The 27,149-nt window shown below is 52.0% G+C and overlaps 12 protein-coding genes across 12 annotated transcripts; 4 read left to right on the top strand and 8 right to left on the bottom strand.

Annotated features, from left to right (window-relative positions):
- Nucleotides 1-1,034: 1,034 nt before the first annotated feature.
- Nucleotides 1,035-1,916, bottom strand: TRVA0_008S02938 (urea carboxylase-associated family protein; the record flags this gene model as incomplete). The annotated part of the gene is made up of 1 exon (XM_076683476.1): nt 1,035-1,916. One exon carries the CDS (start codon nt 1,914-1,916, stop codon nt 1,035-1,037), a length of 882 nt encoding a protein of 293 aa, XP_076542391.1.
- Nucleotides 1,917-3,344: 1,428 nt separating this feature from the next.
- On the bottom strand, nt 3,345-5,033 carry UGA4 (GABA-specific permease; the record flags this gene model as incomplete). Its single annotated transcript, XM_076683477.1, has 1 exon — nt 3,345-5,033. The coding sequence occupies one exon, from the start codon at nt 5,031-5,033 to the stop codon at nt 3,345-3,347; it is 1,689 nt and encodes a 562-aa protein (XP_076542392.1).
- A 1,393-nt stretch (nt 5,034-6,426) lies between these two features.
- Nucleotides 6,427-8,322, top strand: TRVA0_008S02982 (LrgB family protein; the record flags this gene model as incomplete). The annotated part of the gene is made up of 1 exon (XM_076683478.1): nt 6,427-8,322. One exon carries the CDS (start codon nt 6,427-6,429, stop codon nt 8,320-8,322), a length of 1,896 nt encoding a protein of 631 aa, XP_076542393.1.
- Nucleotides 8,323-10,012: 1,690 nt separating this feature from the next.
- On the top strand, nt 10,013-11,551 carry SAT4 (serine/threonine-protein kinase; the record flags this gene model as incomplete). Its single annotated transcript, XM_076683479.1, has 1 exon — nt 10,013-11,551. One exon carries the CDS (start codon nt 10,013-10,015, stop codon nt 11,549-11,551), a length of 1,539 nt encoding a protein of 512 aa, XP_076542394.1.
- Nucleotides 11,552-12,169: 618 nt separating this feature from the next.
- Nucleotides 12,170-13,294, bottom strand: TPK2 (cAMP-dependent protein kinase catalytic subunit TPK2; the record flags this gene model as incomplete). The annotated part of the gene is made up of 1 exon (XM_076683480.1): nt 12,170-13,294. One exon carries the CDS (start codon nt 13,292-13,294, stop codon nt 12,170-12,172), a length of 1,125 nt encoding a protein of 374 aa, XP_076542395.1.
- A 1,980-nt stretch (nt 13,295-15,274) lies between these two features.
- On the bottom strand, nt 15,275-16,381 carry TRVA0_008S03048 (peroxisomal membrane protein PEX16; the record flags this gene model as incomplete). The annotated part of the gene is made up of 1 exon (XM_076683481.1): nt 15,275-16,381. The coding sequence occupies one exon, from the start codon at nt 16,379-16,381 to the stop codon at nt 15,275-15,277; it is 1,107 nt and encodes a 368-aa protein (XP_076542396.1).
- Nucleotides 16,382-17,629: 1,248 nt separating this feature from the next.
- On the bottom strand, nt 17,630-18,664 carry ASH1 (DNA-binding transcription repressor ASH1; the record flags this gene model as incomplete). Its single annotated transcript, XM_076683482.1, has 1 exon — nt 17,630-18,664. One exon carries the CDS (start codon nt 18,662-18,664, stop codon nt 17,630-17,632), a length of 1,035 nt encoding a protein of 344 aa, XP_076542397.1.
- Nucleotides 18,665-20,527: 1,863 nt separating this feature from the next.
- Nucleotides 20,528-21,319, top strand: TRVA0_008S03092 (uncharacterized protein; the record flags this gene model as incomplete). Its single annotated transcript, XM_076683483.1, has 1 exon — nt 20,528-21,319. One exon carries the CDS (start codon nt 20,528-20,530, stop codon nt 21,317-21,319), a length of 792 nt encoding a protein of 263 aa, XP_076542398.1.
- A 267-nt stretch (nt 21,320-21,586) lies between these two features.
- TRVA0_008S03114 (uncharacterized protein) lies at nt 21,587-22,153 on the bottom strand (the record flags this gene model as incomplete). The annotated part of the gene is made up of 1 exon (XM_076683484.1): nt 21,587-22,153. The coding sequence occupies one exon, from the start codon at nt 22,151-22,153 to the stop codon at nt 21,587-21,589; it is 567 nt and encodes a 188-aa protein (XP_076542399.1).
- Nucleotides 22,154-23,204: 1,051 nt separating this feature from the next.
- YEA6 (mitochondrial nicotinamide adenine dinucleotide transporter 2) lies at nt 23,205-24,356 on the bottom strand (the record flags this gene model as incomplete). Its single annotated transcript, XM_076683485.1, has 1 exon — nt 23,205-24,356. The coding sequence occupies one exon, from the start codon at nt 24,354-24,356 to the stop codon at nt 23,205-23,207; it is 1,152 nt and encodes a 383-aa protein (XP_076542400.1).
- A 396-nt stretch (nt 24,357-24,752) lies between these two features.
- On the top strand, nt 24,753-25,133 carry NUT2 (mediator complex subunit NUT2; the record flags this gene model as incomplete). Its single annotated transcript, XM_076683486.1, has 1 exon — nt 24,753-25,133. The coding sequence occupies one exon, from the start codon at nt 24,753-24,755 to the stop codon at nt 25,131-25,133; it is 381 nt and encodes a 126-aa protein (XP_076542401.1).
- Nucleotides 25,134-25,644: 511 nt separating this feature from the next.
- AUR1 (inositol phosphorylceramide synthase) lies at nt 25,645-27,084 on the bottom strand (the record flags this gene model as incomplete). Its single annotated transcript, XM_076683487.1, has 1 exon — nt 25,645-27,084. The coding sequence occupies one exon, from the start codon at nt 27,082-27,084 to the stop codon at nt 25,645-25,647; it is 1,440 nt and encodes a 479-aa protein (XP_076542402.1).
- Nucleotides 27,085-27,149: the final 65 nt, after the last annotated feature.

Here is a 27,149-nt window from a genome sequence, read left to right on the forward strand (position 1 = left end):
GATGTGACACGATTGAACGTAATGAAAAGGCGTACGGCGTCAAAGCTCCACGGTCTCAAACCCCTGGACACGCCTGTTGATCAACTGGATCATTCGTATTTTTGCACCTGGATATGGCTGGCCCTAGCTGATCCAGTCAACCAAAAGCTTGGTCCGTCGGAGTTTCTGAAGATAGGTCTCATATAACCGAGGTAGCTTATTTAGCATTATTAATCTTTTAGTTTAACATATGAAAATCGATTAGCTTAGTTCGACTAGCAAATCAACTGGATCAATAATGAGACTGACGGGTTAACTGATCCAGAGTCGAAAACAGCAATATACAAACAAGACAGCCGTGCAGTCGTAGAATTCGATAGGAACGTCAAATAAATGAGCCTGCAAAATTCAAAAAAAAAAGCTTTTCGAGGCTCTTCTTGACCGTTCCGGACTGTTCGCAGCCTTGCTAATTTCCTGAAAGCATGTCGCATCGGAGATCTACCGGGGGCGGGGAGGGGGCTTCATCCCGCGTCTCAAAGCCCGGAACTATCTGGATCAGAGGCCGAACATTAAACCTGGGGATCCCACGGTGAAGCCGACGGAGTGGCTTAGTGGAACAGATCTCCCCTATTATTAATACACTACGACGCTAATAACCGAGGGTAATTCACAAGCCTGCCCTCGAGCTCGTTGGGGGGGTCCAAAACCCAGTCTCACAATTCAGAATCTTCAACATATCTTCGCATAGTGGAGCTTCAGGGGAGGGGGTCCCCGAAGACATTCGAGAGACCTGCAGTAATACCTGTTAATTAGCAGTTTATCACAGACCTGGGGATATCTCGGCGAAGCCGAGCCCCGGGGGGTTTGGGGGGCTGGCCCCCCAGAACGCTCGAGAGAACTATGGATAATATGAATAAGCAATCGGCATGTTCGAGAGAACTACGGATATTAAGAATAAGCAATCTATCGTCATGTTCATTATTTGTTCATTATATGCAGCTCGGAGCATTGTCCGAGGCACTAAGATCTAATTATGCAATGATGCTGCAGGGAACTTATGCGGAGCCGTTGGAGATGAGTCCAAGGCCGTGGTTGCCCTTGTATGGGGCGAACTCTGGCGACTTCCACGAGTCAAGCAGAGATTCATCAGCCAGGCGGTAGACCTCAACGCCCAGTGGTCGGCAGCAGTCGTCCATGCCCGAGATGTTCTCCTCGCCCCATCCCCACTTGGAGAGATCGCCGCCAGGGCATGCAGAAAGGGCACAGAGCAGGTCAAACTCGGCGAAGAACTCAAAGTGGTCCTCCTTGGTCGAGGGGCAGGTCTCCATGAAGTACTGGCCCTTATCGTTGAGACCCGTAACCTGGAACACGTTAAGCACGTCGTGGACGTCGAATTCGGTGAGACCGTAAGGGAGTACGGCCCGGGTCAGGTTGGAGTGGCAGTGGAAGTCGTTATCCTCGCCACTAAGCAAGCTGTCGACGTAGGGGTCGCACCGCGTGCCCAGAAGGTCGTGCACTCGGCCGCTCCACTTGTCAACGCCGTAGTCGGCAAGAGTGTCGTCGATGATCGTCAGCATGGGACGCAGGTACGGTAGGCACGACCACAGCCGATCGTAGGTCGACACGTGGGTTCGGTGCAGCTGTCGCGTTCGGGAGGCCCAGAATCGCTCTCGTGGGTTTTCGAGGTTCCACACGTTGAAGTCGCCGACCTGTGGGCCCTCCGGGGTTGTCAGTCGGCAGATAGAGCCCTTCGGCACCTTCCAGGCCTTGGCGGATCGCGGCGAGATGGTGAACTTGTCCACCAGGACTCGCTCGCCGTTTTTGATCTTGTCGTAGAACTCTCGGTCCACGCAGAGCGGCGAGTTCTTGGAGGTCGGCTCGTAGGCCGGGACCGGCTGCTGCTTGCTCACAGAGGGGAATTCTCGGCTCTTGGTCATTCTATTACAGTTTCTATGTGAAAAATTAGACATGGGGACGGTTTTTTGAGTTGTTTTATATATCGCTAGCTGATTGTTGCAAACCTGCGGGAGTCGTGATCCGCTGCCCACCCCCCCCCCCCCCCTGCGGAACCGGATCCCCGAACTCCCTCACACTGTGGATCTGCCTGTGATGCTCACTCGATGCTCTACCGGGCTTTAGACGGCTAAATTATTTTTTTTTTCGCATTTGATCCGGCAACGCGCATGTACCTACTTGGTGAAGCAGATGGACTTCCAGATTGCGGGGATCTGATGATGTCCTTACCCCGGATTGCCTCCGTTTGATATTCTTATTGCGGTTCATTGCCTACCGTAACTTGTTGAATCGAAGTTTCTATATTATTTAAAAATCAGAATCCGGGATAAATCACATGACTGATGGAATTACCTAATCTACGCGATTACCTAATTTGGCGCCTAGTAAAATGGGGTTGCTTACCTGATACACCTTAAGTTGCGATTCAGTTTTGCTTAGCCACACTTTCCGCTCAACCGATTGCCCTATTAATCTATGAAGTGATACACGTTACTGGTAAATTCAAATCTAGATCAACAAAATGGTATATACACATGAGAGGATGGGATACCGGAATTAAATACAAAATATACGTATAGGGAAAAGTTGTACCGGTATGCGTCGAGGTAAAACTTTTTTTTTCAACTGGCTATTGGTATTGCCGTTAGTATTGAGTGTCCGCAATTAGTTGGTAGTCAATCTTGAATGAACGATCTTAACGTCATGAAACGATATATGCATATAAACGAACACATTAAAACAGGGATAAGGAAAGCCAGTGTAGTATAGCACCAGAATAAAGCTTTGAGGACCCAATTGAATAACACCGTAGTACCACTAGTACGAAATACCCCCAATTGATTCCCTAGCATCGCCGGTAGTACGAGTCAACGTCGAACGAATAATTGTAATGCCATATAAAGATATGCATGAATACACAACCAAATAACACAGGATAAGGCAAGCTAGAGCTGCATAATAACGGCGTAAAGCTTATTAGGACCCAATTGACTACCCTGGTACAGTTATGGTACCGTAGTATAGAGTGAGTAAACTGGTCATCTGGCACCGGTACAGAAGCTATTTGAATGAACAATCGTAACTTCTATAATTCCGTTTAATAATCTTGATTAAAGTTGCCTTGAAAGGACTAATCGAATGTAACGTCTATAATACAGTGTAATAATCTTGATTAAAGTTCATTGCCTTGAAAGAACTAACGTCTATAATACAATGTAATGATCGTGATTAAAGTCCGTTGCCTTGAAAGGACTATTCGAACGTAACGTCTATAATATAATATATACAAACAAATTAACAAATTAATTCCTCGACTCAATCTAGATAAAATTAGTTAGTAAATGTCAAGATTACAACTCCTTCTTTTCGCTCCTCATATTGGTAGCAAAACCACTTTCACTACTCCTCATATTGGTAGTAAAGCCACTTTCGCTGTTCATAATATTGGCCGCGGTACTGAAACCACTAGTGCTCGCCGAGTCAATGTCGTCAACATTGTTGACTGGACCCTGGTAGAACTTGTGGGCACCCAGGACCCACCACCCGCCAGCCCCAATGAACGCAAACCCAAGCAAAACACAGGTATAGTTCATATTCTCAGCAGTAACAGGCACGTAGTTGGGGAACACAAATACAATCGAGACAAACATTGTCCACAAAACGGCATAGGCATTGACCACCTTGGAGAACCGGCCCATGTGGAATGGGCCCTTCTTAACTCCAAACTTCTCGGCATTTAACAGGTACGCCGCAATACACACGACATAGGACCAGTCAGTGGCAATGGCACACACCGAGAAAATGGCCTCAATGGCAATCTCCGACCCCAGGTTGATGAGAGAAAGAAGAATGTTCGTGATAGTAATGAGCCAGACGCACCGCAGCGGGTTGCCCGTATAGCTGTCCAATTTGGTCCAGAACTTATGGAATGGCATCCCCCTGTCACGAGCAAAAGACCAGTACGCTCGCGAGAGCGAGCATACGCCGACGCATCCGCCGAACCAAGTAATGGCGACGGAAATCGAGAGATAGGCAGTGGCAGCGCGCCGACCCAAAACATTGTAGAAGATGGCCACAATCGGCATAGGAGCCGGGCCGTTAAGAATCTTGTCCATGTCGGTACCCATGACGAGGGCCAGGACAATTACAAGGACCCAACCCAGCAGGGCGGTCGCAGTTTGAGCGGTTGCAATGGCGAGGGGCACCCTGAACGCAGCACCCTCTGTCTCCTCTGAGATACGCGAGGTGCCGTCGTACGAGGTCATGACCCACGAGACGCTAAGGAATCCAAACATGAAAGACCACCCAGGGCTCTTCCAGCCGGTATTTGGAATGACTTCAGTAAAGGTAAAGCTAGCGGTATTAATGTTCTGGCATTTAACGAGCAGATGAATGATTACGGCAATAGTGGCGCCAATGTTGATGATAAAATAGTACTTGACGATTCCAGACTGGTATCTTGAGGGTAACGTGTTGAAGGCGGCGTGGGAAAGCATAACAGCAATGGCAATCGCCGTGACGTGCGACGGTTCTGGCACGTACGTGAAGTCGGTTGCGGCAGAGGCGGTCGCCGCGATGAGCTGGGCACAGCCAAAGTCGCCAGACGCCGTCGACGTGATGCATCCGACGACGTAAAGCCACCCGTCGATCCAGCACGCAATGGGCACGTACTTCTTGGGCACGAGGTGGGCCAGCGTGTAGTACATGCCGCCCGAAGTCGGGAAGCACGAAATGAGCTCGGCGACCGACCAGGCAATGCACAGGCACCCGATCATGCCCGCAAACCAGCACCACACGGCGGCCGCAGGACCACCGGCTACGACTGGGTACACAAAGGTGACCCCTACGCTACCAAGGAGACCAGACATGGAGAACGCAAAGGAGAACGTCGACCAGAACTGCCATTCTCGTCTGAACTCTTGCTTATACCCGAGCTTGGCCAGCTCCGCAGCGTCGCTGTCCAGCTCCGCGATCGTCATGTCTGCTCCGAGGAGCTCACTGTCTACAGCGGGCTGTCCTTTTTCTTGCTGAACTACCATTATCAAAGTTCTATCAAAAACGCTAAGCACCTCTTCTATTCGTCTAAAAACGCCCAACAAGTTGCGACAATATTATTAGAAAACGCCCGAGCAGCCGCGAAAGATTTTACTACGAAGCACCTCCGAGGAATCGCCAGAGTTTTATATTCTCGAGGCTGAACCGAGTGCGCAAATGCATACTTCCTGGTCTCACTTGCATTGAAAAAGAAAGATCCGCGGAGAAACTGTATGTGTCCAATGCATATCCCCTGGGCTAATCCACCACGACGCCTGGAACCATTACAGTAGACATTGGCCAGTTCTCTTGTCTTGTATACGGTGACGCCGTACGAGGAGAGCCTTGGTCTCGAGGATAGCGTGTCTGACCCATTGACTTTTTGACGAAGATACTACCAGGATCCTGGTGGGTACTAAGGCCCCCCGCATGAGGGGTTCGGTGAAGCCGGTGACGCACCAGCCGAGCATATGGCTGCCGAGGAGAAAAGCCTACCTCCATTTGACCGCGCTATACCACGGAATCTGCCAATTACACATCAGCGTTCTAGAATCAGCCGCATATATTTTTGCTTCCTTAGTTAGAGGAACGAGCCGCATTGTACAGGGTTTGAAAATTTTTTCCTGTCATTTTGGAGGCCTTGGCTTTGAAGATCTGTGTTTCAGCGACTGGACATTCCGGACGTCTAACCCGTGTCTCGAAATCCGTTAAAGCGCAGTGAAATCTGGCGGAGAGTGTCAATTATCGTCTTTCGTCATAGTGCTCCATAGACTATTATGTACCGTACGCTCGCATTGCAGTAATACGGACCCATAGACGTCATTTGTATCTACCGTAAAGATATACTGGAGTACAGTATAAAGTACCTTGGGGGACCAGTCCCCCCAAACCCCCACTGGGGTTCTACTTCGTGGAGATTTTCCGCACAGCAGAGCTATGGGAGCTCGAGGGTGGTCACAACTTTATCGCTTGAACGGCTATGCCAGTATAGTCTTGGCAGAAGCCCCATGTTCATTCAGATTGCATAGCACCATCCGTGGGGGAGATGGGTATCGGATTATCCCCTGCCGGCGATGTCGGACTCATGGCTCATCGACTAAGGGCCCTAACGGGTGAAAGGCAAAGACCCACATATCCCCGTATCTCCATTGATCCGATCAGACTGCTCTGATAGCGTACTACATTGCACACTGACAGTTCAGACAGCTTGACGATGGAAACGGTGGGGGATGTCCGGTGTTCGCATATCGCCGACAGGTGTAACCCGAGTCAAGACATAAGCCAACCAACGGCAGGTCTCCTATCAGATACCCTGATAACGAGCGAATATACAGACGACAGCCGCTTATTCAGTCATCGTGCTTCATCCATACTTCTGCTACATTTACCAACTAACGAATGGGCACGAAGCAACCAAATAGGCTAAATGAGTGCCTCAGCTACCCTGGGGCCCTGAGAGTCGTCGCTAAGCGACTTCTCGGGGTGTATCTCAAGATCGCGGTTGGTGTTATCCTGTTCCTTCTGCCGCTCTACGGGCTTAACGCTCTCATTGGCATGTCTTCAGTGCCGCTACCGGCATCGGTAGTATGCATGCTGGTGCTGTTCTTCGGACTGCTGCTTGGGGAGCAGGTAGCAGGGACTAAGCGCATTGAGGTTGTGCTGGGCTATCTGGGGGTGCCGGCGAACTTCTGCCTCAAGTGGATGCCCATCATGTTCACGCCGTCGTTCACTCTGCTGCCGCTGGCCCAGGCAGTGACTATCGCAGAGGCATTTAAGATCGCAGGTGTGTTTGTCGTCGGATATCTTGTGCTTATGGTGGCTGTTGCGTACTTTGTCTGGGGGTTACAAAAGTTGAGTCCTGTTAAGCGACGTCCCCAGAGCGAGGATAGCCAGCCGTCGCAAGACGTGTTTGAAATGATAGCCAGCGGGCGAAAGCAGAGCGTCAGCAATGCGGCTCTTTCTCATCTTGTCACAACCTCCGCTGGGCCTCCTCCGAGAAGTACGGGTATTAACGGTGACCTTAACTCTATTAACAACAACGGTGATCTCAACTCTATTAATACCAACGGTGACCTTAACTCTATTAATACCAATAGTATCAATGGTGACGTCACAAACAAAGATGACAGTGACGACACTAGCATAGATGATAGCGATAGCGATATCAAGGAAGAGAGTGAGAGTGATGAAGCCGGGCCCAGTGATAGAGACGTGACACATACAATTATGCCCGTGAAGAGCAATGCCAGCTCGATGATAAGTCTTACCGAGCCTCCAAGAGCGTTTACATCGACCAATTCTACTGCCCCCGTGTCAACAAGCTCAGCTACGATCCAGCAGTTTGACCGTGTCATGTCAATCAATTCTGCATCCGTCGACCGCCAAATCTTCGAAAAGAAGGCGCGAAAGGGCCCTAAGCTGCTTGTAAAGTACGTTGACTGGATGGTATACGCATCGTTGGTGGTGGCTGGGTTACCCGTGTATTACACTACCGGCTACGCCATGCCCCTACACCTGGGCACAATTGTACTCCTGTTCTACTGCGCCATGCTTATCCCTGCCAAGGCGCGAAAGGTGCTCAACCCCATCATTGTCAGCGGCTCTTCGGCGATTCTGTTCATCTATATTTATGGGGTTATCCGCGGCGAATCGCTCCATACAGCCATAAGCGCGTACAAGACGGGACGCAACTACCTGCATCTGTTTGAGAGTTACCCGCGCGGCACGTATCCAGGCGCAGGCGATGTGCTCAGCACCCTGCTTGATGTAAGCATTGTCGCCTTGGCGCTGCCTATGTACAACTACCGAAGCGACCTCAAGCGTCACTACCTGCCGCTCATTCTGTCTGCGGTGCTAGCCGGGCTCGCGAGCTTCTTCGTGTACCCGCCCGTCTCGTACGCCATAGGCATTGCTCCCGAGCGCGCGTTGGCCTTTATCGCGCGGAGCGCGACGCTGGCCTTGGCGCTGCCAATCGTGCAAGCCATCCAAGGCTCGGTGCAGATGATTTCGGTCGTCGCCATCCTGTCGGGCATTGTGGCACCGCTGTTTGGCAACTTTTTGCTTGGCAAGTGCTTGCGGGTGCGCAATGACGACTTTGTCACGCGGGGCATTACTTTTGGCATTAGCAGCTCGGCGGTCGCTTCGACTATGCTCTTGGAGACGGACCCGCGAGCGGCGGCTTTATCATCGCTCTCATTCTTCCTCTATGGTATTGTCATGATCATCCTCTCGGCGATCCCTGTCGTGGTGAACACGGTGCGATCTTGGGTCGATCTGGGTCCCATCGCTGCCTAACGCTACCAACTGCCAAAATTGGTCCCTCCATCTCACCACGTACTACAACTTAGTACTGTACCAATTAGTACTGTACCAACTTGCGTACTACTAATTAGTGCCATGCTATTCCTCCGCGAAGCGGAGCTAAGGGGGGTTTGGGGGGCTGGCCCCCCATAGTCAGTCCTCTATAGTCATAGCCCAATGCCCGGGGGGCCAGCCCCCCAACCCCCCCGGGGTGACGCTTCGCGTCGAAGGCTGTAGTACTACGGACTGCTTGGGCACTGCGTGAGAGTTCAACGGCTTAAATCAATCCGCTTAGTTCATTGGGGGATGTAGTACATAGGTTGGTTCAGTAGGCTTAGACAGGTTAGCCTCAATGTATTTAGTTCAATTCAGGGTAGTTCAATGGCTTGGCAACAATCTAGTCCAATAATAGAGTCCAATGACCAATATTTATTTATCTCTAAAACATAGAGTACTATGCTAGCACCTATCGTGAACCAGCCAAGGCTCGTCAGGGTTCTCCACAGTGTCTTCCCGAGTTAAGGGCGAAGACGGGAGCCGGAATGTCGAGAGGAGCCGGAAGGCGCTATAGCGCCGAGTCCCGCCGGGATGCGGCTTGCGCGGGCGAAGACGGCTTTGATTGGCAGGGCACCCATTCTAAAACCAACTCTGCGTATTATTAATAATGTTCAGTCAGCGTGACAAACGAAATGTACAAAATGTACCAGTATGTATGAGTTTGTACAACTACGTGGATTCGTCGTAGAACGCGGGTGATACAGGCAGTGGTTTGGGGCGGAGAACAGGCATTCCAAGAGATTCCAGATTATCTCGTGCTTTTGCGTTTCAGAGCCTGTTATTTTCAGCGGCAAGCAGAAGGCCACCTGAGGGTTTCAACTTTTTGCTTGGTACTCAGCGCGGCAGTGGCTATAACACACACACACACACACACACAAGGCCGAAACTTTTTTTGTGTGTGTCCCAAAGGTCGGTCGCAGCATCGCCCGGGGCAGTCTCTCCATTTTTGTAGGCCTCTTTTCTGCCATTTTTTTTCTTTCCTTCACCAATCACTTTTTTGCGTCACATACGGAGAGGGAATACCAGCAGAATATTTCAGCGTGCATCCGCCGAGGGAATTTTAGGTCTCCTAAAATTTATTCACGGTTACTAAGGGAGTTCTGTTTTTCATCCCTGGCCACACACCACTACTTTTGCAGCGGCCGGTATAGAGTAGCGGTTTTTCGCCGTGGGCCGTTTTATTATTTATTTGTCGACTATTAGTTTTGGCTATTAGTTGATTTCGACTAGGCTGGCTATTTATTTTGGTGGTTTTCCACTAGTGGGCTATTCATTTCGGTGTTTTTCGACTAGTTTTGGCCTTATCCTGAAATTTACTATCCACTAGTCTTGGGCTATATCACTAGTATTTGGCTATTTGGCTGATTTCGACTATTCATTTGGCTATTTGATTTTTTTTTGGTTGGCTGATTGGTTTACTGTGATCGATTGGCTGACTAATTATTGACTGGCTATTAACTGATTGGTTGATTGGTTATTGACTGGTTATTGTTGGTATTGGCAGACTGATTGATTGCTGGTCGATTATTGGTAGTCCGGTTACATTTTCTCCACTATTGGCCGATTGATTGTAGTTTCGCGTGACATGAAGACTATGGTATCATCAAACGCATCGACCCCCCAGCCGATGGCGGGCCCCAAAAGGGGAGGCACCATCACCAAGCTGAAAACCATGTTTGGCAGCAAAAAAACACCCGCCAGCTCTGACGACCTTACGACTGTTACGACCTCATCACTAAACTCACCACTCACCCCTAGGGACGTTTCGGCGGCCTCCTCGCTCAGCTCGAGCCGCGCCCAGTCGCGCTCCAACACTCCACCACAAACACCGCACCCCGACCAGGTCAACGGCGGCCTGACGCGACAGTCGAGCGTTACGAGCCTCGTTGTCAAGTCGTCATCCTCCTCTGTAAAAGGCACGGCGCTCAGCCCGGCCTCATCCAACGGCGGCCCCGCCCCAAGTATACAGGACCAGCCGGCTGTGCTGCCCAAGTTCCAGCGGATCGTGGTGTTTGACGACGGCTCTCACGAACACCACCTCAAGTCCACCCGTAGACAGGAGAAGCTCGGCGGCATGCTGCGAGAGCTCCTGGGCGGCAAAAAGGTGCGCGATGACGCTGTGTCGGCCATGCCGGAGTTCATTGAGAACGCCAACAACGAGCTGAGTCTCATGTCTGGCCTCGTGAACCAAATCCAAAAGGGCGAGAAGGAGGTGGGAAACGTTGTTCGCAATGGAACCGGTACCCCGAGCATGCCTCCGACTCCCGCAGTTCAGACTGCCAGTAAGAGCCTGGCCCAGAAGTACGGCAAGTGCCAGGAGGTCATTGGCAAGGGCGCCTACGGCATTGTGCGAATAGCACATAAGTATGACCACGAGTCGCGTAGAGAAGTCCTGTTCGCCGTAAAGGAGTTCAAGCGCCGCCAGAGCGAGGACGAGCACACTTTTAGCAAGCGCCTTTACAGCGAGTTTTGCATCTCGTCCTCACTACATCATACCAATATCATTCAAACGCTCGACTTGATGAAGGACGCCCGTGGCGTGTGCTGCGAGGTGATGGAATACTGTGCCGGCGGCGACCTGTATTCGCTCATTCTCGCGTCCGGGGGCGGTCTCGGCATAGTTGAGGCCGATTGCTTCTTCAAGCAGATCATCAAGGGCGTTGTGTACATGCATTCCATGGGCGTTGCCCATCTCGACCTGAAACCTGAGAACATTCTTCTAACATGCTCCGGCGTCGTCAAGATTAGCGACTTTGGCAACGGCGAATGTTTCCGCATGGCCTGGGAGAAGGAGATACACATGTCGCGGGGCGTGCTGGGCTCACGGCCCTACATTGCGCCTGAAGAGTTCCGCGATACCGACTACGATCCGCGCGCCGTGGATATTTGGGCCACCGGTGTCATCTTCATGGCGATGCGCACGGGATCCTACCTCTGGCAGGTCGCCGTCCCCGAGGAAGACGAGTTTTACAAGCGCTACCTCACCGGACGAAAGCACCAGAACGGTTATGAGCCGATTGAGCGCCTCAAGCGCTCAAAGTGCCGCAACGTTATCTACTCCATCCTCGACCCCATCCCCTCCCGCCGTATCACGGGCAAACAGATTCTCAACTCGGAGTGGGGCCGCCAGATCCAGCTCTGCGAGGCCGCCGAACGCGGGTACTAGACTTCTTTTTTGCTCTTGTATATTAAAATATTTATTTATCCTCTCACTTAACTCCATTTGTCCCCCTGTGGCTCCACTACGCGGAGGTTATTCTTCAATAGATCAATTGAACCGAAGTGGAATCAATTGGGGCTCCAAGGCATACCTGGGGGGACCAGTCCCCCCAGACCCCCCTGTGGCTCCGCTACGCGGAGATTATTATTCAAGAGATCAATTGAGCCGAACCGAAACCAAGGGGAGTTTGAGGAATAGGCCCCTCAATTCGTAAAGAATCGTCCTTCGACGAGAGGTATCAGATGAAGTAGCGAAGAGATCGATTGAAGCTGCGCTTAATTCGTCTCAAAGTGTTCAATTGGCTCGTTGAGAGTAATACAAGAGATCAACTGAATCTCCGCGAAGCGGAGCCACGGGGAGTTTGAGGGGCTGGCCCCTCAATTCGCTCGTTAGCAATTATTCTTCAATTGAGGACATCAACAGAATCTCCGCGAAGCGGAGCCACGGGGAGTTTGAGGGGCTGGCCCCTCAATTTGCTCCTGAACAATTGTTCTTCAATTGAGGAGATAACCTCCGCGAAGCGGAGCTACGGGGAGTTCGAGGGAGGGGGGGGGATTAATAAAATTAAAAGTCTGGGAAGAGTTCAGAGTACGGGTCGTCGCAGGAGATGCCGTAGTCGAGGGGCTCTTCTGGATAGCGGTCAAAGAGCGATGTGTCGCCGACGCCGGACTGGATGTTTGGTTCGTAGGGGGTTTCAATGTCTTTGCTGAGCAGCTTGTCCCAAATGACTTCAGCGAACCATGGGTGGTTCTTGACGTCCTGGGAGCCGGCCTGGAGGTTGCCTAGGCGGCGTGTCAGATCCTTGGTGATGAGTTTCTGTAACAGGTCGACGGCGTCTGGGTGCAGATACGACGGGTAGCGCACGTGGCCGACCAGAATGTTCTCGTAGGTGCGCATGGGCGTCTGGTCGTAGAACGGGGTGTATCCGGTGAGCATCTCAAAGATGAGGATACCCAGAGACCACCAGTCGACCGACTTGTTGTAGGCCTTTGTGGTGACGACTTCGGGCGCAATGTAGTCGGGGGTACCACACAGGGTCCACGTCACGTCGGGCACCTCTTTGGCGAAGCCAAAGTCGGTGATCTTGATGTGTCCGTTCTTGTCAAGCAGAATGTTCTCGGGCTTGAGGTCGCGGTATATGATGGAATGCGAGTGGAGGTACTCGAGGGCGAGCGTCACCTCAGCGGCGTAGAACTTGGCGACAGGGTTGGGGAAGCGCTGCGACTTGCGCAGTAGCGAGAACAGCTCGCCGCCCTCAATGTAGTCCATGACCATAAACAGGTTGCGCGAGTCCTGGAAGGTGCCCCACATGCGAATGAGAAACGGGTGGTCGACGAGCTTGAGCATGCGCCGCTCGTCGTTGGTGTGCTCGACTTGCTTCATCTTGACGACCTGCGCCTTTTTGAGCACCTTGATGGCGTAGTACCGGTTGTTGTGCACGCTGCGCACCAGGTGGACGCGCCCAAACGAGCCCGTGCCCAGCGTGCGCTGGATGTGAAAGTCCGTTAGCGAGTACTTGCCCTTGGACACCGTCGAGCGGTTCGGCAGCAGCGATTGGCTCTGTGCCGGGCTCGGGTTGGACTGCACCACATGTGGCTGCTGCGGCTGCTGGGTCGCGGCGTGTGTCGTCGTCTGCTGCTGCTCGGGGAGGGCAACCTGGGGCTCGGTCGCAAGCTGGCTCATGTCCATCGTGGCGGAGGAATTGGTCGACTCGGGTTCAGAGATTTTACTGGCTGGCGATTGTGCTTCGTCCGGGTGTCTTTTTTTCAATTTACGAAAAATGCGCTTATGCATCAGATAAAGGAAAGAAAGGATGGGACGGGTGGTTATTTCTTATTGGGTTTGGACCCCCGGAGTGAGCAGCGCTTTTTTGTTTTGGATTGAGCGAGGGTAGAAAGGGGAGGGGGTGGGTGGAGGGAGGGGGCGACCACCCAAATGTCGATGGGGCGCTATTGCAGGGAGAAGAGGCGACACCGGGGAAAAAATTTGACAGGGCCCTTCCATACACAGGCCTTGTCTCTCTATCTACGTGTATCTTTGCTGTCCTTTTTTTGCTCCGCGGACGGCACTAGTTATAATTTCACACACAAAAGCTACGCTAGTCAATGCCGCACAGGCAGTCTCGTTTCAATGCACGGCGTGCAGCTGTTATTACTACTCGATGGTCTCTGGCCAGTGCAATTGACTTCGCCTTTGCAGTTTGAAAACAAAAAGAAGGCAAAAAATCTTGTCGCCCGGGAATGGACCGCCCTTATATCCTTTGTTCAATCACGGTGGCTCTCGGTTGCGCCCCGACCCACTCCTGCCCAATTAGGTAATCGAAAATATGCTCCCTTGGGCCCCCCTCCGAGCCGCACAAGCCGCATCACCCCTGCTCCCCTGGCTACTGCGGGCTGCTGGTGGATGACCTTGGAGGGACCAGTCCCCCCAAACCCCCCTGGGGTCTCCGCTTCGCGGAGGGCTCAATTTTCATCTTTTGTGTGTGGGGCAGTTTGGAAATGCGGGGCCCCTTGGTTCTTTTTAATAGATCCCTGCTTGGATCTCATGGAGTATAACAAGTTCCTTCCAGGGCCTGAATTCAATTCATCTTCCTCATATATTTGCAACTATTATCTTTTAAACTCACCGAACAACAACAAGTCCCCCCTCCTGGTCTATATACAATTGATACTCTTCGTTCTCATATATACCCGATAGTCCTCCTTTATCACTGGTCGACTAAATTTGAGCTATGAGTATGGGAACATTATGGGAGGTGGGGTCTATATCCTATTCTTATGTTGTTTTGTTCTCCTATATAGCAGGATATAATAGGCTAGCCAAGTTATACCCTTCCTCTCCTAACTGTACCGTAATACCAACCATGCAATATGATATCGGTTTCCACATCTTCACGAAAACTACTCTTATCCCCTTCTCATTTTAAGCTGTCTCTCTAACTCGGTTAACTAAGCGACGACCGGACATTATTACTTTTTAATGCTTGGTTTTTATTGGCAGTTTTGGGGCTGACAGTTAATTGATCTCCGTGTAACTTCGGTACTTTAACAGTTATACTACCGGCGTATGATAGGCCCGATAACTGATTCTAGTATTTAAGAACCACTGACAGTTACTATCCTATATAATAGTTGCACTGCAATAATACGTTTTTTGAATTGCCAATTGATCTCTATTAAGCCTGGTAACAACTAACACCAGTGTCCTTAACACTCTCAACATTTAATCACTAAGTCGCCATGACCAAATTGCCAGTATCCGACATTGCCACTCAACAGTTCTCATCACAACAGATGTATTACACCAATACAAGCAACCAGCCCCATGCAGCAACCTGTATTCATGCCAATTGAACCCATAGTTCATGTGTTAGCGTTCCATATAACATGCACTTGCCAATTGAACCCATAATTGTTGATCAGCCGTTGAATCTACTATTTCTCACAATTGTTGATCAGCCGTTCAATATACTATTTCTCACTGTTGACCAGCCGTTGAATCGTTGAATCTACTATTTCTCACTGTTGATCAGCCGTTCAATCTAATATCTCTCACAATTGTTGACCGTTCAATCTACTATTTCTCACCGCTGATCAGCCGTTGAATCAATACAAATATTAATAATACAAGCCCTATATTCTCTAATGATGAATGGGTTAGCCTGTGTCATTACAGACTAGAAGATGCAAAGTGGTAATTGTCTAGCAGGTAAAGATAGTCCTCGACAACAGAACCAACCAGGCCCATGCCGGGTACCCAGCTCGTCTTGGCAAGGAACCCGTTGATAAACGGCCGCGTCACCCCATCGTACATGGCGCCCCTGAGGGTCCACCACCACATGGCCATGCCCCGTTTCTGAAGCTCCTCCGCCTCTAACTTCGTCATCGAGCGCAGCCCGCCTGGCAGGTTGTCCTGGTAGGCCCGCAGCATCTGGCGCCGGGCCACATACTCAATGACGAACCCTATTACCCATGGGATCCACCGGTTTACCTTCTTGCCGCGGTCCGACCTGCGGGCCTGCCAATACATCATCGCAGCATACAGCAGCGGCCGCAGGATATACGCCACTTCAGCAAGCAGTACTCGCACATTGTCGAGAGTATGCACAAGATCCTGGGGCGACTTAACGTCCTCGGGCGTTAGGACCCGCTCCATGAGGAACTCCTCGACGCTGCCACCCCGGTCTACGTAGCTGATCTTCTGACCGCGCCGAGGCAGCACCCACTCGGTTTTCTTGACCGGCTGGAGTGCTGCAAACGGATCCTCTTCTTGCGACTCGTTGAACTTGGCCGGGTCAACCTCGCGCTCGGGCATAGGCGGTGACAGCACCGGCCGTCGGGAATACGCCATGAGCGCCAGCCGCAACACGGCCTTGAACGACTCGATGCCGAGTACGGTGTTCCACCGGGCTTTCTCGCTGCGCGACCGCCCGACCATCTCCCACAACAGCTCTGTGTACCGCGTCAGCTGGATGGTCAGCGCCAGAGTGCGGTAGAGCTTCTTACGCTCGACATAGAACTCGGTATAGCGGTGGTGCGGCGACGGTTTGAGCGTAACATCACCTGCCACCAACTTCTTGGCCTCTTTGGCTATGATCTTGTCATGATACAGGCCGAGCACCTGGAGCGTCGAGTAGAGCCCCTCGGTCGCGATCTCCACGTTCTGGAACCGCCCCGGGAGGATGAATGTTAGGGTGCGCAGACTCGACTCGATGGACGATATCTGCGCACAGTTCTTAACCAAGAACGCCTCGTACCGCTCTAGCCAGGAAGCCATTTTTCTTCAAGGCTGTCGTTGAGTCGTTGCGGTGGGTGCGGAGGGCAAGTGTGCCTGTGCCGAGGCACATCGCCAAAAACTGGAGAGACCCCACACCAAACGGCTGTGCCCGCTCTTCTGCTTTACCTACCTCAGCACTGTTACAACCGTTATAGGGTTGGTTATTCAAATTAGTTTACTAGATTTAGTATAGCTGGTGACATGGTATAATGGGTACAATAGGTTCAATAGGTATATAGTAGTAGGTATAATAGTCTGGAGTTATGGTAGTGAGGAGAGATGAGATCCGATACCGAGATTAGATCTGTAGAGATTAAGGGAGAAGATAAGGTCAATGCGGCTGGATATTACCCACTCCTATCAATAGGGAGAATTGCCTCGATGGATTCAATATTAGATTATGAAAGTATCTTAATATAAACTCTGAGTACCATTGGCTCCGGGGTCTACAACAATGGTGGAGATAGATATCCTAACACCTCAACGCCATAAGTTTATGAGCTTTAGTTTTAGTCTAAAATGCGTTAATGGCATTGTACTAAGATGTGTCAGCCGATTTCAAATGTGCTAGATTGGCGAACTGGATGAAGAGTTAGACTCAGGTCAATCAGATCCAGTATCAAACTACGCTTAATTTATCAACAGTGGCGCTATCACTATATAATGCTTCCCGCTAGTACTACATAATACTGCCTATTAATAACAGGGGATATATTTCATCGCTTAAGTGTAAGTCTTTACTAACAGCGTGATGGAAGTCCCGGATCCTTCGAAGATATAAAGCTGAATGCTATCTTGCCATTGTTAAGTCTTTGAAGATTCAGCAAAATATGTGGGTGAAAGCAAAAATATGTACCAGATAAGCTGAGTATTGTCAATGTTAACTTTTTAAGAGGCCCAATGCAATAGCTGGATGATGTAGGATAGGTGGAGATGAAGCGGAACTTTGGCAATAACTGTCTTTGGAGACGCTATGTAATAATAGATGAATGCACGATAAATAAAGTATGGCTCAATACTATGCAAGGATAAGGGGACGAAGATAACTCCGTAGCGGAGCCCCCAGGGGGGTTTTGGGGGACCAGTCCCCCCAATTTCATTGGTATAGCGTTGTAACTGATTTCATCGAAAACACAGCAGCTACAACGAATTGACAGACCCAGTTCAAGTCAAATGGTAAATAACTATACAATAAATACATCAATAACGAAGAGAAGCCCAAAAGAATAATAATAAGTGTGATATGATCTAGACCGATTCGTTGACCTCTACGCGGCCGCCGCAGTTCAAACACAGGTATAGCAGCTTGCCTGTCGACGCGCTCTGCGCAATCGCGTTGCGCTTCATCGTGACCCACTCCCCCTTGGCCGGTATCCGCCCACACTCCTTCGAGACGCACCGGGCGCCCGTCTTCTTATACCGCAGTCCACACGAATTGCACAGCTGCCCAGCCGTCGGAGACCAAGACGGTCGCCAGCACGGCGACTGATCCGACCCGCACGAAATGCACCGGCGTCTCGAGTCGGAATACTTGTGGCTGCTGCTATGGCTGTGTGAAGTAGCCAATTCAGGGGAAAGAGGAGGCGTAGTGGGTAAGCTCGGAGCAGAGTCCGGGAGCGACTCGGCGACCGGCGAAGGCTGGTGGTGGTGATTTAAGGGACGGGCATATGGCTTCGAGTTCTCATGGAACGAAGCACGCCGCTGGCCGTGGGTCGGTGGGTTAGGATGGTAGTCCTTGTTAGTGTTAGTAGAGGCGTTAGTAGTAGAGTTAGTCGTCGTCGTGGCGGTCGTTACAGTCGTCAGGGGGTCGTTAATAGCGTTGTTAGTGTGGTGCACCCGTGGCGGCGCGGCGGTCTGGGCGATCTCCTTGAGCTTCGCCGGGTGGTTCTTCTTCATCCACGCGTCCAATTGAGGCCGCCAGGTGCCTCGCGGAGCGGTGTCCGGGTAGAGTAGCGAAAAGGACGGCGATTTGGCGCGGTTAGGCCGCGAAGTGTAGTTGAGATCGTGCGATGAGTACGACCGAGAGCGCCCCGCGCACTCGACAGAGCTCACCGATGACGATGACGATGACGAGGTTGATTCGTCGCTTTGATCCAGGACCGGCGAGGGCGACTCGCTCGACCCAGAGATGGTGTTTCGCCGCGGGCGGTCGGGGATCTGGAGCCTCGTGAAGAGGCTCGCTGTCGCAGTGGCCGGCGTAGGCGGCTTAGCGACAGTCGGCGAGGTCGGCCCGGGCGTCGTGGGCTCGTGTTCCTCAGGGATCGAGGTAGCTGTAAGCATCATCACCCTTGATTTTCTCTCTCTCTCTCTCTCTCAATCCTGAATGGTAGTGAACTCTGACAGACTGATTGGAGATGACAGCCTGATTGGAGATGTAGGTAGATCGACTAGCACAAGAGAGCTCTGGCTGATTTCGAGATCTCGACGGGTCGACTAGTACAAGACTCTGGCTGACTGGAAAAATAGGTGGGTCAAAATCTAAACCCTAACAAAGATGAAGCCAAAATTCAAGATCCACAATAGAGTCGTGGGAGCTTCAATTAAACTCTGGATACCGCCCAATTTCGATCTAGGGGGTGGGGGAGTCCGGAAATTTAAGGGGGGGAGGATGAGCGATCGAAGTGGTAGCTGATAACGAAGGAGACACTTGGAAATAGCGAACGCAGCCAGAGGAATAATAACTCAATTATTACTCGAGAAATGGCAGGAAATGTCGTGATCTCACCCTCGCGTTTTGGCCTAAAACACGAAACTTGAGCTATAATATGCGCAGGTAACAAGTGACGACCGATCGATTAAGTGGGCTGAAGGATACGAGCGCGGTCGCTGCAGACTGTCGCCCTGTACTGTATGCTAATTGGTACACTCACCAAGCAGCTCGGAGGACGGCGGGGGGGGCTATATTTGGAGATTTGTGTCTGACGTGGGTGAAATATAAAGACACCTCTCGAGATTCGATTTACGATACCGATTTACGGTACACCAAAGGGTTACTGGGAAAAGGAGGGCGAGGGGGAAGGGAAAAGATCCAATTTACAGGGATGTGCTATAATGCCATGTATGCAGTGCTACTTTGATGTCATTTACTGGGAACCGCCATTTAACCTTGGCAGTCGATTGAACCACCCCCGGCCGGGCCGTATCTGGATGGTACACTCCGCCGACTCACGCGGCGGTGCTGCATTAGGCTACATAAAATTACACACATGGATTCTACCGGCTTGCGCTTCCATATCCCTTCAACCCCAAGGCGCCCAGCTTTTCCCTTTGATCGTCAAGTCGTCCCTCGGCAACCCGGGGTGCCGCCTGGGCCCGGAGGGGAAAACCGCCATCAAAAGGGGGGGAGTGGTTGGGGTGGTGGGTACCGTGGCCTGATCGAGCAGCGGGTGAAATTTGACAATTTCACTCTCCCACGTGGAGAACCTCCCCGACTGGGAAAATATAACGTCATACATTCCGTTAATCTCCTGTGCCGCCTACTGCCGGTACACAATGTGCTTACACCCGTGCTGTAATTTACGTACCCCGCTCCCCGTTACACTAATCAGGGGTCGTAGCTGCCCAAAACCTGCCAATTGACTGGCGGAGCTACGGGGGTTCGAGGGCTGGTTCTCGTATACAATTACGACAGCAGTAGTACATAGGGGCGATCTCTGAGCTAGATGCGCAATGCTCCAAGCAGTATAATGGGGGGACCAGTCCCCCCAAACCCCCCTGGGGCTCCGCTACGCGGAGATATCTGGTTGATAATGTTCTTTCGAAGGGGGCTTGGGGGAAGAGCCCCCAACTGCGGGAGCTCGAGGGCCCTCGAACAATTACATCATTACAGTTAGTTACAGGGGGACTCCGGGCTACAGGAGATCGGGGCCCTCTACAATGCTTCAAGTGGTATAATGGGGGGACCAGTCCCCCCAAACCCCCCTGGGGGCTCCGCTTCGCGGAGGTTAAATCAATTGACTAGGGGCTCCTCCGCGAAGCGAAGCTACGGGAGCTCGAGGGCTGGGAATACGGTCATCCTAGTACCAATGGGGGGAAGGGGGTAGTGGACTCGGATATACCTATCAACAGTCCCAGATTTACTTACGCATCACTACCACCAGTGATACCGCGAGAGTTCGACAAGCGAAGCGAAGGTAGTGAAGGTAGATGGAGACCGGGAAAGAGCACAAGGTAGCACTTAAAGTGCTCAGACTGTCGCGGCCGCGGATCAACCCTCGGGATCCGCTGGTGACCGAGTTCGAGGAGCACATGGAGAACGCTACGACGTTTTCGCTGCCCAAGAGCTTCGGCACCGTTTATGTTGGTGAGAAGTTCAGCTGTATGCTGTCGATAAGCCTGTCGCAGGACGCATACAGCAAGGGCGAGGAAGTCAAGCTGTCGGTGTCTGCTGTGATCCAGCCGCCCAATGGCCCCTATGGCAAGACAGAGCCCATCAGCATCATCCACGAGGACTCGACGGCCACTACTCTCAGTAAAGACACGACCAATTGCGTGCAGCATATCGTCAGCTTCGAGCCCCAGGAGACGGGGCTGCACACTTTGTCGGTTAAAGTCACCTACGGCACTGGCAAGGCAGAGCGCACCTTTGTCAAGCACTACCAGTTCTCTACTGCGCCGGGATTGAGTGTAAAGACCAAGCTGCAACAACCCCACTCCAATCACCCATCGGCGACCATCGAAGCCCAGATAGAAAACATTTCAGACGCGTCAATGGTACTCGAAGGCACGGAATTGCTGCCTCCGAATGGATGGACTGTCCACCCTTTCCCGGCGAGCACAATCCAGCTACAACCCAAAGACATATGGCAAGTGGCATTCGTCCTCAGAGCTAGCAACGGCGACAAAGAGCCGGTGGGGCTTTCTCGACTGAGCCTATCATGGCGAAGAGAACCCATGGGCGAAAAGGGTTTCATGACCACCGGTGCATTGAAGGCATGATCTCTTTGGGAGCTCGTTATACTAACTTTCGATCAATTGACTACGGGGCTATTACGACTTGTTCCAATTCAATTGGGGGGACCAGTCCCCCCAAACGCCCTAGGGCTCCTCTACGCGGAGGTTTGGGGGCAGAGCCCCCAACTACGGGAGCTCGAGGGCTGGCCCTCGAATCACTCCCGTCCCATAGTAACTGGGGCTACGCGGAGGTTAATCGGGTATAATTGCTGAGCTTTCGGTTATTACGTACAATTGAGGGGAGAAACGTCATTAATATGGGAAATAGCCACGGCCACGGCCTCTGCCCCGGAACCCACGGCCGCCCCGACCTCGACCTCTGCCTCGGCCGCGGGCCATGCCTGGGACGTTGGTCCGCTTTGGCACGACCTTGAGCGCACGCCCCTTGAACATGGACTCGTTCAAAATGAGAGCGTGAGGAACAAGAGCTGGCTCCGCAAACTCTACGTAAGCACACCCCCGCGGATGTCCGGTATACTTATCGCACAGAATTGTCACCCGGTTGATCGTGCCGCACGACTGGAAATGCTGCTGCAGCTCTTCGGGGGTCGTGCTGTAGTCAACATTGCCCACGTACACGCTGCGCGCGTCAACCTCTTCCTTCGACTCTGCCAGCTCTGTGCTGCTCTTGTTCAGCTCATTCTGCATGTCCTCTAGCATCTTGGCCTCCTCTTCTAGCTGCTTAAGCCGTTCCTTGACGGCTGCAGCCTGTGCTTCTTTTTCGTCGGTGTTTCCCATCGATTCGTCCTTATCGGCAGTGTTTTCGGCAACTGGCGCGTCCTGAGGAACCGCCTCGACAGCTTTCTGTTCTTCACTCATCCTTTTTTACCCGACTCTAATTCTTTTTTTGATAGTGATGGGGTTCTGTCGTGGGAAGAGATCAAATTCGATTGCATTTTTCGCCCGTTGGGAGACAACCCTGTGAGCCGCACGCGGCGACCTATCTTAGTCATCGTCCGTCGTCATTTTTCCAGTTTGCTGTATGTAGTAGGTCTCGTCGAATTCACTGTACCAGGTAGGCTGGCTCGTTCAATTGATCATCTTCAATTGGGCGGCGAATAACTGGGTCACATTCTCAATTATGATATGACAATTGTTATGAACCTCGATAAGATCTTTGCAGCATTGACATGATATTCCACAACGGCTGAATCAATTAAACAAAAAAACGTAGATCAATTGTACACGACTAATCATAACTAATAGAATGCCTAGATACACATGAATTGTAATAGTACATAACTGCATAGTAACGGTGAAGTCTGTTATCTCTCACACCTAGTTGGGTAGCACGGCTACTGGGGGGCTAGCCCCCCAGACCCCCCTTTGCTCCGCTTCGCGGAGGAAAGGCTAAATCAATGGAAACTCGTTTTAACTAACGTTATGGTTAGAGTATCAATTGTAAATATATGCACTACTTATAGCAGGATACTGACCCGTTGGTTGAATTGATGCTGGATACACTCTACCAGTATAAGGGCTCCGCTTCGCGGTAACGGCGTATTTGTTACACGTTGCTAGGTCAAATTGGGAGTGTGGTTCGGTGTAACGCAAAGATTTGTTACACGGTTAACAGGGCATCATAGCCTAGCAGAAGATACGGGGGTCTGGGGGCTGGCCCCCAGCTACGGGAGCTCGAGGGCTGGCCCTCGAAAACAAGCCCATTGCTAGCATAATTACATCATATACCGCTTTGGTAGTTGACCCAATTGTGCAGTGAAGACGATTCTTAAGATAATGAGATATCTCACACAAGAACAGGGCATTGGGAAGGGTTTCGTGAAAGTCTATCATTAGTCATATACATGCAAACTTCTAGGATGACAGAGCATCTATAATCGTGATCGTGTCATTGGTCGTCTCATCGTAATCAAAATGGCTCCTCGAGCCTCATCCGAATATGGTCCCTGCTCTCTCTCAGGCGGCGCGATATCAGCTCATAGGTGAAAAGCGTCACCGCCGAGGACGGAACGGCTCTAAACATGTTGGTCCCGAGCCCGGCGTAAAACGCCCGCCAGCCCTCCTCTCTAAAGATGAGCTGGGCGGTCCGCACAATACCGCGGTACTTGCGGTGGGTGGGTCCATCGCCCGATTGGATCTGGTTCCGAGTCCGAATGACCTCGTGCGGGTACGTGATTGTCGAGGCGGCCACTTTAGAAAGCCCCGACGCCGCCAGAATGCCAATGTTGTTAACCATCTGCGACTCCTCGACCATGTAATCGTTGATCTCCGGATCTTCTTCAGCGGATGCATAGAGGTTGTTAGGGTTATAGCGCGGCGTCGTGAAGTGCACCTTGAGCTTCTCATAAAGCGGAAACTGCACAGCAACATGGCTGAGCCCCAGCAACGCCGGCCCCAGGCCGGAGTAGAACACGCGCACCCCTTCTGTCCTGTACATGGTGCGAATGGCGTCCCACGTAGACTTGTACTGCCACGGAGACAGCTTGGACTGGGACATGAGCCGCGTCTTGACGACCCAGATCGGGTTCGTCACCATCGTCGACGTACCTCCCGCCATCAGCGCCGACAAAATGTGCGCCATGAACGGATGCTGCTGGAAAATGCCTGTATCCGACAGGTACGTCTTGGACTTCTCATAGAGCAAGAAGTAGACAGTCCAGGTCGGGATGTAACCAATGATAATGGGCGCCAGCCCGCGGTAGAGTCCACGGACGCCGTCTTCGGCATGGATCGTGCGCACCGTACCAATCATGCCCGAGTACTTGGTGAGCAGGCCGGCTGTGTTTGCGAGCCCACCCTGGGCCTGGAGCTTCGTCTTGGCCACGTCCAGCGGGCACACGGCGATGCCGCTCGTGACACCGGCGATGGCGCCGGCAAATGCATTGATGTTGTCGTCTGAGAAGCGCAGTAGCGACCGCTGTCCCCACGTCAGCTCTAGGGGGATATGCTCGGTCTCGCCGAGCTCGTTCTCCAAGGTTAGGACATCTTCTCCAGACATGCTTGACCAACTGGGGAACGGAAGGATGGGATCGGGTTGGGCGAAAAAATCCCAACCCTCCATCGCGATTGGTTTGCTCTCCGGTTATTGCCGTTTGCGTTTATCCGATAGACTGTCGATTTCAAAGTCTGTTGAGCTTGTCGAAGTCCAGCTCTGCTAAAAACGTCGATTCAAGTCCAAGTCTTGAACTTCACCTCCAACTCTTGAATTTCAGCTTTTGAAATTCACCTCCAACTCTTTTGAATTTCACGGCTGCTAAACTCGGTCAAATTCCAAGTCAGTTGGTCCTGTTGAGTTCACTCGAAATCTTTTGGAGCTGTGAAATTTTGGTCCGTGAAGTCCTTTCCAATCTTTGAAGTTCGAATCCGTTGGGCTCTATTATTTGACGTGGAACCTGTAAAGATTTGTATCACCGAAGAACCTGTAAAGCGTGGGTAAAGAATGGATGGGTTAGAAAAGATGAAGGCGCAGCTGCGCCAGATCATTGAGACGGAGATTGAACTCGGGATCATGATCCACGACTTCCAGGGCACTCCAGAAAGCAAGGAGGGCCTGCTCAGCCGAGTGCGCACGCTAGTAGAGGAAATGGAGGCTCTCAACGTTTCCACGTCCGAGCTGCCTCACCAAGTTCCACTTGATGTTGTAGAATACATTGAAAATGGGCGGAACCCGGATGTATACACGCGAGAGTTTGTAGAGCTCCTGGCGAAGCAGAACCAGTATGTCAAGGGCAAACAAGATGCGATGAAGGAATACAGAAACGCCGTTGCCAACGAGATCAAAACTGCCTACCCGGACCTGGAAACCGTGGTAAACCAGGTCGTCGAGCGAACTAACTAACTAACATCGGAGACCCCCCCTGATACTCATATTGGATAGATAGTGGTGGTATACTTTATGGGAGAATCCTTCCCTCTCCAACCTGCCTGCTCGGAGTTTAGCAATTGTATCCTACCATGCAGTTCCAAGTAATTGAATAGACTAACTGACTCCTCCGCGAAGCGGAGCTAAGGGGGGTCTGGGGGGCTAGCCCCCCAGTATTTCACAATAGCCTATGTGAGGCACTAGACCGTGGGTGATATTATGGGGGGACCCTTCCCCCAAACCCCCCCCCCCTGGTAGCTCCGCTGCGCGGAGGTGAGCAATTGACACACCTTCAATAGCATGAGTTTCCGATCGGAGGTCTGGAGGCAGAGCCTCCAGCTAAAAGGGGGGTCTGGGGGGCTAGCCCCCCAGGGTCTAGAGTGTCGAAAAATTAATTAAAAAATCTATCTCATTACACATTAAGCATTATTAGGTCGTAGTAAGTTCAAAAATCGTCTATCTCGTGGGTCGCGTGTTTTTTTTTGTGTTATGCAAGCTTGGGTCGGTCTTCGTCGCTCTTGGGGCTCATAGTGCGCAGGACAAACGAGTCCGGGGTGCCTGCGCGGGGCTTGGAGCTGAAGGTGGGGCTCACCGGATGGCTTCGCGAGGCTGCTGCGGCGATGCCATTGGGCGAAGATGCACTGGTGGAACGCAGGTCTGCGTCGTACAAATGGTAGGAGGAAGTTTTATGGTGGGTATAATAGTCGAGAGGTTTCTCGCGGACGGAATCAAAGTTGGTTTGAATGGGTGGCAGCTCGTACATGGCCGGGGACGTAGTGCGGGCTACTGGAGCAGACACGCCGACCATGGTTTCCTCGTCCTCCATGGGTATCTCTTCGTACTCCTTATCGGCGCCGGAACCGTCATAGGACAGCTCAAACGACTTGCGAAGCTTGGAGGGCTGGGGCACGCCCGTCTCAATGTAATCATAGGACCAGCGCGCGAACTTGTCGGACTGGAGGCGCGGCAGGATCGTCAGCTTGCATAGGTAGAACATGGAGAACGAGAGCACTGCGCCGCCAATGAGGTCGACAAAGTAGTGGTGTGTCAGGTACATGGTGGACCACCAGATCCAGAAAATGTAGCCAAACAGGAAAGGCTTGTAGCGCGGGAAGATGTGGGACAGGAAGAGCACCTGGAGCACTGCAAAGCCCGAGTGCAGCGACGGGAACGCGCCAAACACCAACGGCGACGCGCCAAACGCGTCCGAGTAGAGGTGGAGCCCCAGGATTTTGTCAATGCGCTCGAGGCCGCCGGGAGAGCCGGGCATGCCGTAGTTGGCAGGCGACAGGCCGTTGAGCCGCTGGTACCATGGCGGAGCGGTCGGGAACACAATCTGGATGAACACAGCGATCCATGCGACCCAGCCAAAGGCGAACGCAAACACGGGCACCGTCTTGGGCGGACCAAACACAAACAGGATAGCCGCCACGACAAATGGCGCTCCGTAGTGGACGAGGCCGTAGGGGATCCACGCGAGAATGTCGAGTGCCGGATGCGTGAACGACGCGAGCACGTCGCTCAGGTCACCACCGTACAGGATTGTCTCAAGAGCCGGCAGCACGCGGACGTAAATTGACGGGCGCCATGCTGGAGGGATGAACCGGTTCGCAGAGAAGAAGAAGAGCCAGTTCCCAATGGGTAGGAACCGGAAGAAGAACTGTCCCGTGATTGGGACTAGACACAGCAGGGTAATCACGAGGACGGCCAGCACCCGGATAATAGGCGCCGGCTCGGGTATGATACACAGGCAGAACAGGAAACTGGGCACCATAATGGCGTACTGGAGGTCCCACAGAGACCACTGGTGTTTCCGGGCCCGTTCTATCGTGATGCGAACGTCCCACGACGACTCGAGTCGTCCAATGGTGGCGCCGGGCGTCGCGTCCTGCAAGAACCGCGCCTGGATTCGTCTGGCCCACAGCATTCTCTCTACTAATTTAGGGTAGGCCCTTTGTCTTTTTTTCACAGCCCCGTGGGGAGGGTATGTTT

Source organism: Trichomonascus vanleenenianus (assembly GCF_965637985.1).
Source record: "Trichomonascus vanleenenianus strain CLIB 3782 genome assembly, contig: TRVA0_008S, whole genome shotgun sequence".
Classification (NCBI taxonomy): Eukaryota; Fungi; Ascomycota; class Dipodascomycetes; order Dipodascales; family Trichomonascaceae; genus Blastobotrys; species Blastobotrys vanleenenianus.